Source organism: Gymnoscopelus microlampas, assembly GCF_963454915.1.
Source record: "Gymnoscopelus microlampas genome assembly, chromosome: 22".
In the NCBI taxonomy this organism is placed as follows: domain Eukaryota; kingdom Metazoa; phylum Chordata; class Actinopteri; order Myctophiformes; family Myctophidae; genus Gymnoscopelus; species Gymnoscopelus microlampas.
Genome location: NC_139959.1, coordinates 21,025,499 through 21,037,958, shown reverse-complemented (window position 1 = coordinate 21,037,958; position 12,460 = coordinate 21,025,499). Strand labels below are relative to the sequence as shown.

General features: G+C 43.0%; 1 protein-coding gene across 1 annotated transcript in view; it reads right to left on the bottom strand.

Moving 5' to 3' along the window:
- The window catches only part of prkdc (protein kinase, DNA-activated, catalytic subunit), a 67,152-nt gene that overhangs the window by 16,341 nt on the left and 38,351 nt on the right, over nucleotides 1–12,460 (bottom strand). The window contains exons 57-69 of the mRNA XM_084049227.1: nucleotides 11,816–12,026; nucleotides 11,048–11,225; nucleotides 10,415–10,618; nucleotides 9,699–9,814; nucleotides 8,424–8,555; nucleotides 7,649–7,828; nucleotides 6,622–6,827; nucleotides 5,553–5,691; nucleotides 4,648–4,842; nucleotides 3,287–3,511; nucleotides 2,216–2,324; nucleotides 1,946–2,048; nucleotides 1,097–1,232 (exon numbers count right to left, since the gene is read on the bottom strand). Coding sequence (XP_083905353.1) covers nucleotides 1,097–1,232; nucleotides 1,946–2,048; nucleotides 2,216–2,324; nucleotides 3,287–3,511; nucleotides 4,648–4,842; nucleotides 5,553–5,691; nucleotides 6,622–6,827; nucleotides 7,649–7,828; nucleotides 8,424–8,555; nucleotides 9,699–9,814; nucleotides 10,415–10,618; nucleotides 11,048–11,225; nucleotides 11,816–12,026 — 2,134 coding nt within the window. The remainder of the gene's footprint in view (nucleotides 1–1,096; nucleotides 1,233–1,945; nucleotides 2,049–2,215; nucleotides 2,325–3,286; nucleotides 3,512–4,647; nucleotides 4,843–5,552; nucleotides 5,692–6,621; nucleotides 6,828–7,648; nucleotides 7,829–8,423; nucleotides 8,556–9,698; nucleotides 9,815–10,414; nucleotides 10,619–11,047; nucleotides 11,226–11,815; nucleotides 12,027–12,460) is intronic.

Sequence of the window (12,460 nt, the reverse complement as noted above, 5' to 3'; positions counted from 1 at the left end):
TATGTCTGTCTGCCTATAATGTTCTGTGCCACAAACCACAAACAGGGGACATTTAGGTTAACCTCGTCCCCAGAAGCAAATATTTGAGTTAAAAATCTTCGCTTTTAAAAATATCTATATTCAAAGATTTGCACACATTTTCACGATTTTTTATTTTTTTTCTTAAATTTTTATCCCACGATTTTGTAACCCATTTTTTTCACCCAGTGCCAATTGTCTAAGTAATCCTGGGCGCTACACTCCCTCTGCCAGCCTAGGGAGAGCCTAGAGCCGAGCTCATGCCTGCTTCAATGCATGAGAGCTAGCAAGCCGCTTCTTATCACCCGACAGGGGGAAGGTTCCCTGGTTAGACGTAGCACATGGAAGGAACACGTTATTCCATCCAGTTCCTTTCCCCGCCATCAGGCGCCCCGGCTGACCAGGGGGAGGCAGTATTTTTTCACGATTACTATCACGATGCTGTGGGCGCTGGGGGCGTGTCTTCTCCTCCGCGTCATCAGCGCCCATACCCAGGGTGGGGTTGGCGAAAGGGCCTCTCTGTGTGGAGTTTGCATGTTCTCCCTGTGTCTCCTAGGGTAGTTAATACCCTCACAAAAACATGTAGTAATCCTGGTCGCTATACCGCCTCCCCCATGACAGCCGGGGCGCCTGATGGAGGGGAAGGGAACTGGTTGGAATAACGTGTTCCTTCCACGCGCTACGTCCAACCAGGGAAACTCCCCCCTGTCAGGTGACAAGAAGGTCAGTTGGCTCTCATGCACTGAAGGAAGCATGAGCTCGGCCCTGGCCTCCCTGGCTGTGGGGGACTGGTGTAGCGCTGGTGTAGCGCCCAGGATCACTTAGGAAATTGGCATCGGGTGAAAAAAATGGGTTACAAAAATCGCGGGATAAAAATTATAAAAAAAAATAAACGATTACTATCACGATTTCTGAATAGTATAAAATAATGGTTAAAGCGGTTAAAATCTAAATGACACAGATGCGTACAGAACGTACACACAGTGACAGATGTACAAACTCACAACGCATCTCATTGCAACACGTTGAGCTTGTATAATAAAAAAAAAGAACATTTGCAAAACAATTGCACCAGTACCTGCTTCCATGCGCTGTCGGCCATGTGTAGCTTCATGTTGAACTTGCAGTCGTTCACCAATGTGTCAACATCAGCAGAGTCCTCTGCCACAGAGTCCAGCTTGATCTTCTCCTTGATCTTATCCAAGAAGAAGCATCTGAACCACACAAGAAAGAGACACAGAAAGACAGATACTGTACAGATCCAATCTGTTCGTGAAGAGAATGCTATCAAATCTGTACGTCTTGTAGGGCTGCAAATAACGTAGCTTCTAGCCAGAATTACATTTGAAAAAATGGTAGTACTGACTTATCCAACCTGCTGAGCCTATCGGGATCTAAAGCAAGGGTTCCCATACTTTTCAGGCCGTGACACCCCTCAAAATAATAATATTTGAACTGGGGACCAGTTATAGTATAGTTTGTTGGTTACTTTTGACGTAGGGATGGTCTTATTATTAGTTTACCGTATTTCTTTTTCATTTTAGAGGTATTAAAAAGGTCTTAAAAGTGCTTAAATTTCCACTTAAAAAGTTACCCTGTATACACTTATACTGTATGTTGGTTTGTTTACTATTGAGTGAGAAAACAATGTTGCCCATTAAGCTAATCATCTGGGGACCCCCTCCCCAGTTTGGGGACCATTGATCTAAAGTGTGCAAGTGAGTTTGCTGAAGGACAAAGTTAGAATAAAAAAACACAAAAAAATATGGAGATAAGAGGTTTATGCCCGACAGCAACGATAGTCTCGACTTCAACGTCCTCAAAATGGCACCAGATCTATTTATTTTGTCTTTGTTAGATGAAATTGCAATGTGTGTGTGTGTGTGTGTACAGCAAAATGTACTAATGCCATGGTTTGACTGCTTACCTGGATGTGATGATGTCATCCCATACGTTTAGGGGATCTACTTTAGCATCAGGGTAGCGGTCAGTCCATAAGTTAATGAGACTCTTCAGAGAGTTCACTGACACTGTAGGAAAAACACAAAAAAGAATATATTTATGGATTTGCCATTTGCGAAAAAACACAAAAATATATGGCTGGAGATGAGAGGTTTCTGCCCGACAGCAACGATATATGAAATAATCATACTCTAAAAGTAGTTTCCTGTTTGAACAGCTGCATTCACTCACTCACCCTCTCCTCTGATGAACAGTAGGAAATCCTGGATCTCTGTCAAGGCCTGCACTGACTGCAGGATTCTGAGACGACTCTGGCTCAGCAAAGTATCCACACTGGAGTAATTCTGCATCAAGTGGAGAAAGTCAGTAGGTCAAGCTGAGGATAAAAATCACTTCAAATAACGAGCCTTTTTTTTTAAATACAAAGTGATTTTTGACTAATTAAAGCTGTAACTTTCCTCCTCTACCCCAGATTTGAAACGGTTTCCTGCCCAAGTGCCGCCATTTTTTACCATTGTTGAGATAATAGAGCCTGCCTGCTTGCTCAGGGGATAAATTGAATGTTGACCTTGAGGTCAAAATTTGTGTCAAACCAGAAACAGGATCGTGTCAAAGGTCATGTCTCAGCTAGACACAGGATGTAAATGTCTCAATAGAAGAGCAGCAAATACAACCACCCCAATTGTATAAATTATATTGTATTAACCTACTCTACCACACAGAGTGGACAAAATTAAATCTTATTCATTAAAAAAATGACAGTGTCGCTTTAAGCCCTATTTCATACTTCATCATACACTGGTATCACACGAAAACTGCCGATGTCCCCAATGTGATGCAACACATTTTATCCAATCAGGAGACAGAACTCATACAGGATAAACGGTGCTTTGTGGGATTCTCTCTCCTGAATCAATTAAATTGAGCCTCCTGACCAAAAAAAACATTTTCTGTTTACTGAAGAGCTAGAGAGAGGGGGGAGACCCCTGTTACTGAACAAACTCTGCAGCAATGATTACTCGGAATAGTTTTTCTTTTACTTTTTAACCCCCCCAAAATAATAATAAAAAAAATAATCTAAATTATAAAAAATAAATAAGACTGTGCTGGCGGGAGGAAGCGGAGAATGGAGAAGAAAAAAAAGAAAAAAAAAGGAACATGCATTTTTAAATGTCATGTGTAACGCATACATTCTTTTTCTTTTCTGTTGTTACTTATTTTTCTCTCTGCCTATCCTGTACAATGTGAACATGGTGCTCAATAAACACAGCTTAAAAATAAATAATAATAAAACAAATGAAGAGACCTGAATGAACAGCTGCATGGCGTGGTTGGCGTAATACTTGGCGCGGTCGTAGTCTTCCTGGAGGATGTACAGCAGGCTGAGCTCTTGGCTGTAGTGACTCTCCAGCAGCTTCTTGTGGTCCTCCACCTTCATGGCCTTGTCGATGAAGCTGAGCAGAGCCTGGTCCCTCTCGCCCAGCTGGAGCAGCTTCAGCATGCTGCGGATCATGTGCTGCAGGTACATTTCCTGGTGGCACAAGAAGGAGAGGACGGGGGAAAAGGATCGACTCGAGTTACTGTGTAGACCAGGGGTCTTCAAGGTTTTTCCAGTCCCCTTAGCTGAGACAGAGATGAAGCAGGGAGTGGGCCCCCACTACAGGGTCCCCACACATTTTTAGCAATGAATTTCCAAAACTTTTCCAAAACTTTTCCAGAATATTTAGCCCAATTTCCAGGCCTATATAACAATCATTCAGCGCAATAATGTGTCTCTTACTCCTATGTACAATGCCCAAAGATAGGCAGTGTAGCAAAATAAATAAATAAAAAACAATAAAAAGTGTTTGGGGGTGGGGCACAGCCGCGAAACCTCGCTCAAATAGAGCCTGTGAGCGAAAATAGGAGGGGTGGACGACATCGTTGCACGGTTCGTTGTCGCTTGCGGTAGGTCAGGACGGTCTCATTCAAAAACACGTATTTTAATGAGATTTCATCGCTCGCTCGTGTCGCGTCACGTCGCATCGCTGGCAGTGCGGATGGGGTGTTACACAGCCTGTTTTTTTTGTATTAAAAAAATCAATCGCCAAAAACAATGCATAGCCAAATATTTTTCCAGGACCCTTGATAAATTCCAGGACCTTTGATGAAGTTTGATCAATTCCAAACCTTTTCCAGTACTGGATTATTTATTTTTTTATTTCAAAATATTTCCAGGAATTTCATGACCGTGGGGACCCTGCCACTAAGTATACAATGATGTTGCAGATTAAACTTGTTCATACATTTCATAGATAGCTTCACGGACTTGTTGTTTGACGGCACTGTCATCTGTGTTGGATTCATGTCAATGTGTATTTTCAGACATTTAACCACTTAAACTGTATATATATGGTAAATTTGGCCTTTCACTCTGTCTTGGTTTGCTCCTTTTTCCCTGTACACCAAACCTCTTTGCAGAAAATAGCCGATCTACAAGCTTCCAACGCCTTGCAGCGCGAGGTGTTGCGAGCTTGTAGATCTGCTATTTTAGCATATCTACAAGCTCAAAACACGCTTTGAGTTTGTAGATATTCCATTTTTTATGTGTTGTTTTGGACATAATGAGGTTTCCACATAATGAGGTTTCCACCCGACAGCAACGAAACATTGTGTATACTACAGTACCTGGTATATGGGTTCTGACCACATGTTCTCCAGGTTGGGAGGGGAGCGGTCGTCTATGTTGATGGTGGCACAGTAGTGCAGAGATCGCCACTCCGTCAGATGACTGTAGGCCTCCATGGCCGCCATCTCCCAGAAGTCCTTCTCGGAGTCTTTGGGCTCTCCGTCACTCCAGTCTTTGTTCTCTTTGTTCAGAGCCTATAGCGACACGTTAGACGTTAAAGATGCTTTCTCAAAAGTTTTGTAATCTACCCTTTATTGTTGAATTTTGTTTTGGGTACATGTGAAAATACCATGGTTGATATCCTTAGCTCATGGATTAAAGCACATTTTGTTAGGCCAAATCCTAATGTGATTTGTGAAACAGTGTGAAAGGAGCCCCCCTCCACACACACACGCTTTGTTTCCTAAACAATTATCGCAATATGTAAAATGATGATGTTTTGGTAGCCATAAAGCCAACCAGTTGAAGAAATTGCCGATTGAGGCTTTTTAACCTTTGCTTTTATGAAAAATCTAAGACCATTAGGGTTTTCTGGAAGACTGAACATGTATTCTATTGCTAGTTTGGCCACTTCAAATACTCTTTAAAATAACTAATAACCGAAAATAGGCGATCTACAAGCTCACAACGTGTCATAATGAGATCAGTCGTGGGTGGCGATTAAGAACTTTAATCCATATTAGCTCGATATTAAACCAGATTTCTGAACAGCTTCCACTCGGCTACCATTAGACCTTTTTCTTTTCTCTCCATGAAAACAACAAAAACACTTATTTACAGCTGTAATCCTGCTATGTGACAATTATGTTGTCACATAGCTATTCGCTATTCTGATTAAACATCAGAATAGCGATAACGGTATAAAACAGTTACTGAAAGGGAAACAACATTCTCTGTTCAATACCTCATTGTAAAGCCGGACGGCTTCTGCAAAGTCACTGCTGGCCTCAGCTTGAAGAGCGGTCAGCGTTATTGACTTGGTCCCAATTTTGCCACCGAAGATGCCACGCACAACATCATAATCCTCTAATGATCTGTATAGCCTGGAAAACAGAGGAAACATATCGTCTCTGTCGGGTGGAAAACCGGGTGGATGTCCAAAACTGTTACCTTTTCAGGATTCAAATTCTAAAGTAGCAAAAGTATCAGATCCGCAAGCTCAATTCGCGCCGCGTTTCAAGCATGCAGATCTAATACTTTTGCCACTTTTGTGTGACGCTGTAGTATGATCAAGTAGGGCGTTCATTTTAAGAAAAAACATAAAAAGCTACAATATGGAGATAAAAGGTTTCTGCCCGACAGCAAGTTGATTTATCGTCTGTTCAAAGCGGACTCTCTCTTTACCCGGTGTTTCGCCCAGGTGGGTGTGGTTTTGAGGTTAGGTTTAGGCATAGTTTCTGTGAGGTTAGGGCTAATGTTCTCAACGAACAACGTTATGCATTATGAGCTTAATGTCCTCAAAGTCACGGATGCAACAAGCTTTGAACTGAACAGATTGGACCTTCCGTTCCAGAGATAATGGCCAAAGCATCTTGAAAACAGCCACTTTCGGCAATTTTCAATGTTAGAGTTTTTGCCATTTTCGGCAGTATTTTTTTTAATAACACGGGTTGGAAGGTCGGACGGCAATGAACTAGATACCCAAGTACACTTTGAGCTGCATCCACTGCCATTTCCTTCGGCCTTACCGTTCAGCCGCTAGGGGCAGTTGAAACTTTTTGGGTAATCGATTTTTTTCTTTTTATGGAATCCGAGGCTCGGTTCAGCCCGACTAATTGGCATACATTTTCGGCCTGGCTCAGCCCGAAAATGTCGGGTCGGGTAGGGGCAGAATTTGAGAACTCTAATTAGGGTTAAGGTTAAGTTTAGGCATAGTTTTTGTGAAGTTAAAGGCTTTAGGGTTTAGGCGCCTGCTGGGTGACACACCAAAGAAAGAGGGAGTCCCCTGCTCAAAGACAAAGCAAGTTTAATACTTTGCGAGATGGATCCATTTCTCTGTTTCTGGCGGGATATCCTTGCGTCCTCGAGCCCGTTTGGTGGGTGGTTCCTCCTGGCTGGCGTGCAGCAGGCCCTCCTCCAGGAGCAGGATGCCCGAGGGCTGCTGGAGGCTTGCCAGGCAGCTGGAGCTGATGGCGGACGGCTGCAGCTGGAGGAGGTCTTTATGCTGGTAGCTCATGTCCTAGAGAAAACAAGCAGCAGAGGTTTACTCGTCTGTCCAGACTTTTAAACTTCTGTATGTATTGCAGACCATCCAAGTGTGACATCATTTTGTCCCCCCAGATGAGGAAAGCTAGATATCCTGTAAAAATAAGAATACTTGTAATAATAACGACTAACTTAGCATGCCTGGATTTCACCATTTTTGACTGATATGCATCAATAGCATAGTTGGTAGCAGTATATTGTGTTGTATTAATTAAGTTTCTAAAACATGTAATGATTGCAAAATAACATTATTCCACCTATTTAAACTTTTTTTTCCTTCTTTCATCAGATGCCGTTTTGGTCAGATGCTACATTCCTGAAGAAGGCCCAACACGTTGCTATCAAAAAAAGAAGAATATAGATTGCCAGTGTTTTTAATTATATTATCCGTGTATGTGTATACTCCACCAAAGCACACAGATTTTATTCAGGTGAGCAAAAGGCTTTTGATTACCAAAGATAACTTGCAATTGATTTCTTTCACCATAGCTTAGGCTCCAGATATACTCTGAAAGCCCCAAACTGATGCTGTCACCACAATTCTATTTTAAACACACAAACTCTATACTTTGTTGACCAGGGTGGATCAGGGGTCCATCCTTGAACCCCTCCTTTGTTCCCTTTACAGTCTACACACCATATTTGTTTGCCAAAAATGCGACTCGTTGTGAGCTTGCACATCGGCTATATATTGCTGAATGCCTATTTTTTTTACCTGTTTTGTGTAACAATTGCATGACATGTACTGCTACAAGAAATACTATTGCATTTTTTTTTATTTTGGATGATTCCAACCTGCACACAGGCCACAAAGGGAGGGAAACAGATGGTGCTCTTGTTGAGGAATGTGTTCATGTCACCCAGGAGCTCCGTCTTCATCCTCTGACTCTCCCCAGCTTCTCTGTGACCCTCTGACTCCCGTAAGATGCCGGCAAACAAGGAACTGAACAGCTGCTTGGCTAGAATGGCGTCTCTCTGGGAAAGGTGGGGGAGGGAGTTCAATTACCACACATTAAAAATGAGTCACCGTGCAAAGAAAGGGGCCCTCAAGCTGTTTGCTGTTTCTTTGGATGTCTTAGGGAGTGTGGTGGGAATTGTACTTCGATTCCAAACAGCGTTTTATTTAATAGTTTTTCCAATAGACTTTGAGTAAAGTTTGGAAGCAATTAGCAGATTCGCAGAATGACTTGGACCAAAACACCATTTTGCAACCGTGGTTGCTACTATATTTATATACTAATATTGTTGCTGACAGGGGGGAAACCTTGTGGAAAAACATACTTTTCAGGAGATGGGGGAAAATAATTATCCAATGTTATTATTTACTCACAAACTTGTTAATACTTTTCATTGGTTCAATATTTCTAAAACCCACACACACAAAAATCATACATTCACATGGCATGGGGAACGCAGATGGAGTTTTGATGTAAAGAGAACATTTGCTGTGCACATTATGGTCAATATATACAGTAACCTCAAGCACCAGAGTTGGTGACCAATGAGTTACATCATCTGGTTATATTAGCTAACCTACGTATAGGACACAATTAGTAGCTGCCAGGCTAACCTGTGCCAGGGCCTGTAGCGGGGCGATGAGGCTGCTGTGAGGGATCTGGATGTCTGGGAAGTCTCCCACTCGGTAGCTCCGGTACAGTGTGACCTGAGACTCCTTCCGCAACCTCTGGTCAACTTTGTCTTCCTGTGGGGGACACACAGCCAAACCAATGCTAAGTTACACAGTGGCAAGTTGGGCTGAGTATAGGTCAGGACCCCTTTAGCTGAGAGAGAGATGAAATAGGGACCCCCCCACCACATATTGTATAAAATTGTGTTGCAGATTAAACTTTTTCATAGATTTCACATATAGCTTCATAGACTTGTCTGGAATCACTATCAGTAGCTTCATAGACTTGTCTGGAATCACTATCAGTACCATCAGTGTATGTTGGATTCATGTTAATGTATTTTCAGACATATAACCACTTAAACCGTCAATACTTAGTAAACTTGTCATTTCACTCTGTACTTGGTCTGCTCTATTCTTTTTTAAATCTCTACACCAAACCTCTTTACCAAAAATAGCTGATCTACAAGATCTGCTATTTTTGGCTAAAGTAAAGATGCTAGGGTTGAAGTGGTTCATGTAAAATTTGGTGTTTGGTGGACCCCCTGTAGTAACCCTAGGGGTCCCGGACCCCCTGTTGAAGAGCCCTGCTATAGGTTGTAACTTAATACTCAAACACGTCGGTAGCGCTGTCGCCTCACAGCTAGAAGGTCCTGGGTTCGATTCCCGCCAGGGACGCTGTGGGCGCTGGGGGCGTGTTCTCTCCTCCACGTCATCGGCGCCCATACCCTAGGTGGGGTTGGTGAAAGGGCCTACTCTGTGTGGAGTTTGCATGTTCTCCCCGTGTCTCCTAGGGTAGTTAATACCCTCACAAAAACATGTAGTAATCCTGGTCACTATACTGCCTCCCCCTGGTCAGCCGGGGCGCCTGATGGAGGAGAAGGGAACTGGTTGGAATAACGTGTTCCTTCCACGCGCTATGTCCAACCAGGGAAACTCCCCCCTGTCGGGTGATAAGAAGCGGCCTGCTTGCTCCTCATGCATTGAAGGAGGCATGAGCTTCAGCTTGGGCTCTCCCTAGGCTGGCAGAGGGTAGGTAGTGCCCAGGATTACATAGGCAATTGGCACTGGGTGAAAAAATGTGGGTTACAAAATCGTGGGATAAAAAATTTAGTTAAAAAAAAAACGTCATTCCCAGCCTTCCAACACCAAGTGAGGGCGTGATTTTTTTTTTCCCCAGTGTGGTTAAATCAGGACCGCGAATTGTTCCCTGAATACCTGTGTCTGCTTCTGTTTGGCGATCTCTTTCCGAGCAAAGCCTATGCTGACTTTCTCCTGGTCCTTGAGGAACCGGCGTCTTAACCGCAGGATGTCCAAACGTCGCTCACTCTCAGCTGATGGGCGACACAAAAAGGTAGAGTTAAATTACAAATAGGTTCTTAATCTCTACCACTGACTTTAACATGTAGTGTTGTTAATAGGAAAAAACCCAGAAGCACCTGGGAGGAAGTGGACTAAGAAAGGGGAGGAGCCAAACCAAGTTCCTGTCTCTACACAAAAAAGGAGGTAGTGCCCCCAGAGGCAAAACAAAGGACAAGATTCCATTTTTCTTTTTTACCGGATGGGTTCCCAGATTGTATAGGTGGTGACACTGACATTCAATACAGAACCCAATTAGAGAAGTAGTTTGTTGTTGCCATGCGTGGATTTCCTAAACTATATGATACAACACTGATGAATGTACTAGTGAGAAAGAGAATTGTCTGTCTCTGGAAAGCACTCATGTCATGCTGGCTTGTTTGATCATGCTTAACAAACACACTGGTGACATTTTTTCAAATCAAATCCAGTGTGAGTGCACCTTAACACTTCAATCATTAGAAAAGGAAAAAATAAAAAAGGAACCAAATGTCATATCAATAAATGAAATCAATGAGTAAGCCATCAAATAGTGCCGAGGACATAGAGATGCTGTGTCTTCTCAGAGAACCTACCTCTACTGCGACTGTCACCCTCATCTGTAGGCGCAGCGAGGCGCCTGGTGCCAAAGCCTTCTCCTGTTGGCCTCCTGGTCACGGCCTGCCTCTCCGCCTTCTTACCCAACACCAACAGAGAGGAGACAGACTCGGAAGCTGGCGTGTACTCTGCCAAGGTGTCCACACTGCTTCCTGTTAGCCAGTTATATGCAGAACGTCGACCTGGGAGGGGGAAAAAAGGTACAAAGTATAAAGTTTAACCCATTAAGACCTGAGGCCGATTCTACAAATGTCTTCTAAATCCTGACAGTTTTCTGAAAAACGTTATGTTGCTATATCAGTGGTGCTCAAACTCAACAAAGTCAAGGACCCGCAAAATTATATGTATTTTCCGGTGACCCCCATCTTAAAATATTTTGTTCCAAGGACCCCCAGAATCAAAGATTTGAGTTAGAAATGTTCGCTTTAAAAGATTTACACAAATTTTCATGATTTAAAAAAAATAGCAGATCTACATAGCGTGGCACAAGGTGAGCAGCCAAATACATAACAATTTGGGGGTTCTTGGTACAAAACAAGTTTGAGAACTACTGCTATAGGAGCAAACAAAGGATTGCACAGCTCTGACTGGTATTGTGGTGGAGTTTTGACCTGCTGCTTGTGTCTGGGTGAACTCCAGGGAGGTCTGTGTGGCTCGGAGCTGCCCCGTCACCATCCCTGGTTGAGAGGCGGCCGTGCTCTCGAGAGCCTGAGAGGAGGCCTGGGTCTCCACAAACATGGGGGTCATCACTGTGCTCCGGAGACGCCAGTTGGAATCGATCACATAGTCCTATGTGAATGGAGAGAAAGAAAAGGCAGCTACACACAAGGAAATGCACAGCGATAATATCACAATGAATGGGTCGGGGGAATTGTGGGGTATGTTTCCAAGTGTTTTTTTATGGGAATCATGAACACAAAATCTGAACGGGAACAGCAAACAGTTTGTGTGTTTACTTGCTTAAGGTAAAAAGGTTTGCAACTATTTTGTCAAATTAATAACGACATTAATATCAGCCACTTTTCCTACTCTCAACGTGACTAATAAGTAATCAATAATTGTTCATACTGGTCAAACTACCTTATACAATTTATTCCTTCAGTTGATAGTAAAGTACCAAATTCCCATATTTATTTGCTGCATTTATGCCTTCACATCTTAAGCCTGATTTATTCTTTGTTATGTGTCGCGCACCGAAAATAGCATGCGCAACCAAGTATAAAATCAGGGTCATCCCTATGTTCCCCAGGTTCTATGTTACCCACTTACCTTAGGGTTAGGTTTAGGTAAGCGGGGAACATAGAACCCGGGGTACTTAGATACGCCGCTCCATACCATAAAATCGATCAAGCATTATTAACTGCCCGATCCCAACTGACCTGGAAGGTGCATTCGGACAGCGGATACTCAAACATGTTGCGTGTGAAGTCTGGACTCTGGCTGGTCATCTCCAGCAGCAGATTGGTGGCCAGGCTGAGGAAGCGTCTTTCAATTTGACACGAGTACAGGGAGTGGAGCACCTTCAGCATGCGCTCCAGGGTGGCCGTGGGCAAGCGCTTCTCCTGACTCCAGAAGTTACGTACATACAGCCTGAAGGAGACGAGACATTTTGTACAGTGAGTCACATTGTCCAACATTATATGGTTGTATTTTTTTCTCGTAAATTAACGCCCATACTTCATCATACTACCGCGTCACAAAAAAGCATCAAAAGCTTTGCGCCGCGTTTCGAGCTTGTAGATCTGCTACTTTTGATATTTTTGAATTTTAATCCTGAAAAGTCACGGTTTCCACCCGACAGAGACGATATACAGACGGGATTGTGTGTAATCGCTTACAATGAAATTATATTCACAACAGAACACAACGAATTATAAAATAGGTGCAAACAACAAAAGAGCAAAGCTGACTGAATGACATGAAACAATATGGCAATTGAAAATACGACAAAGGACCATACCGGTGGTCTGGCATGTTTTTTAGCCCATTCTATTTGATTTTACTGCTGACCATTTTTCAAAGCA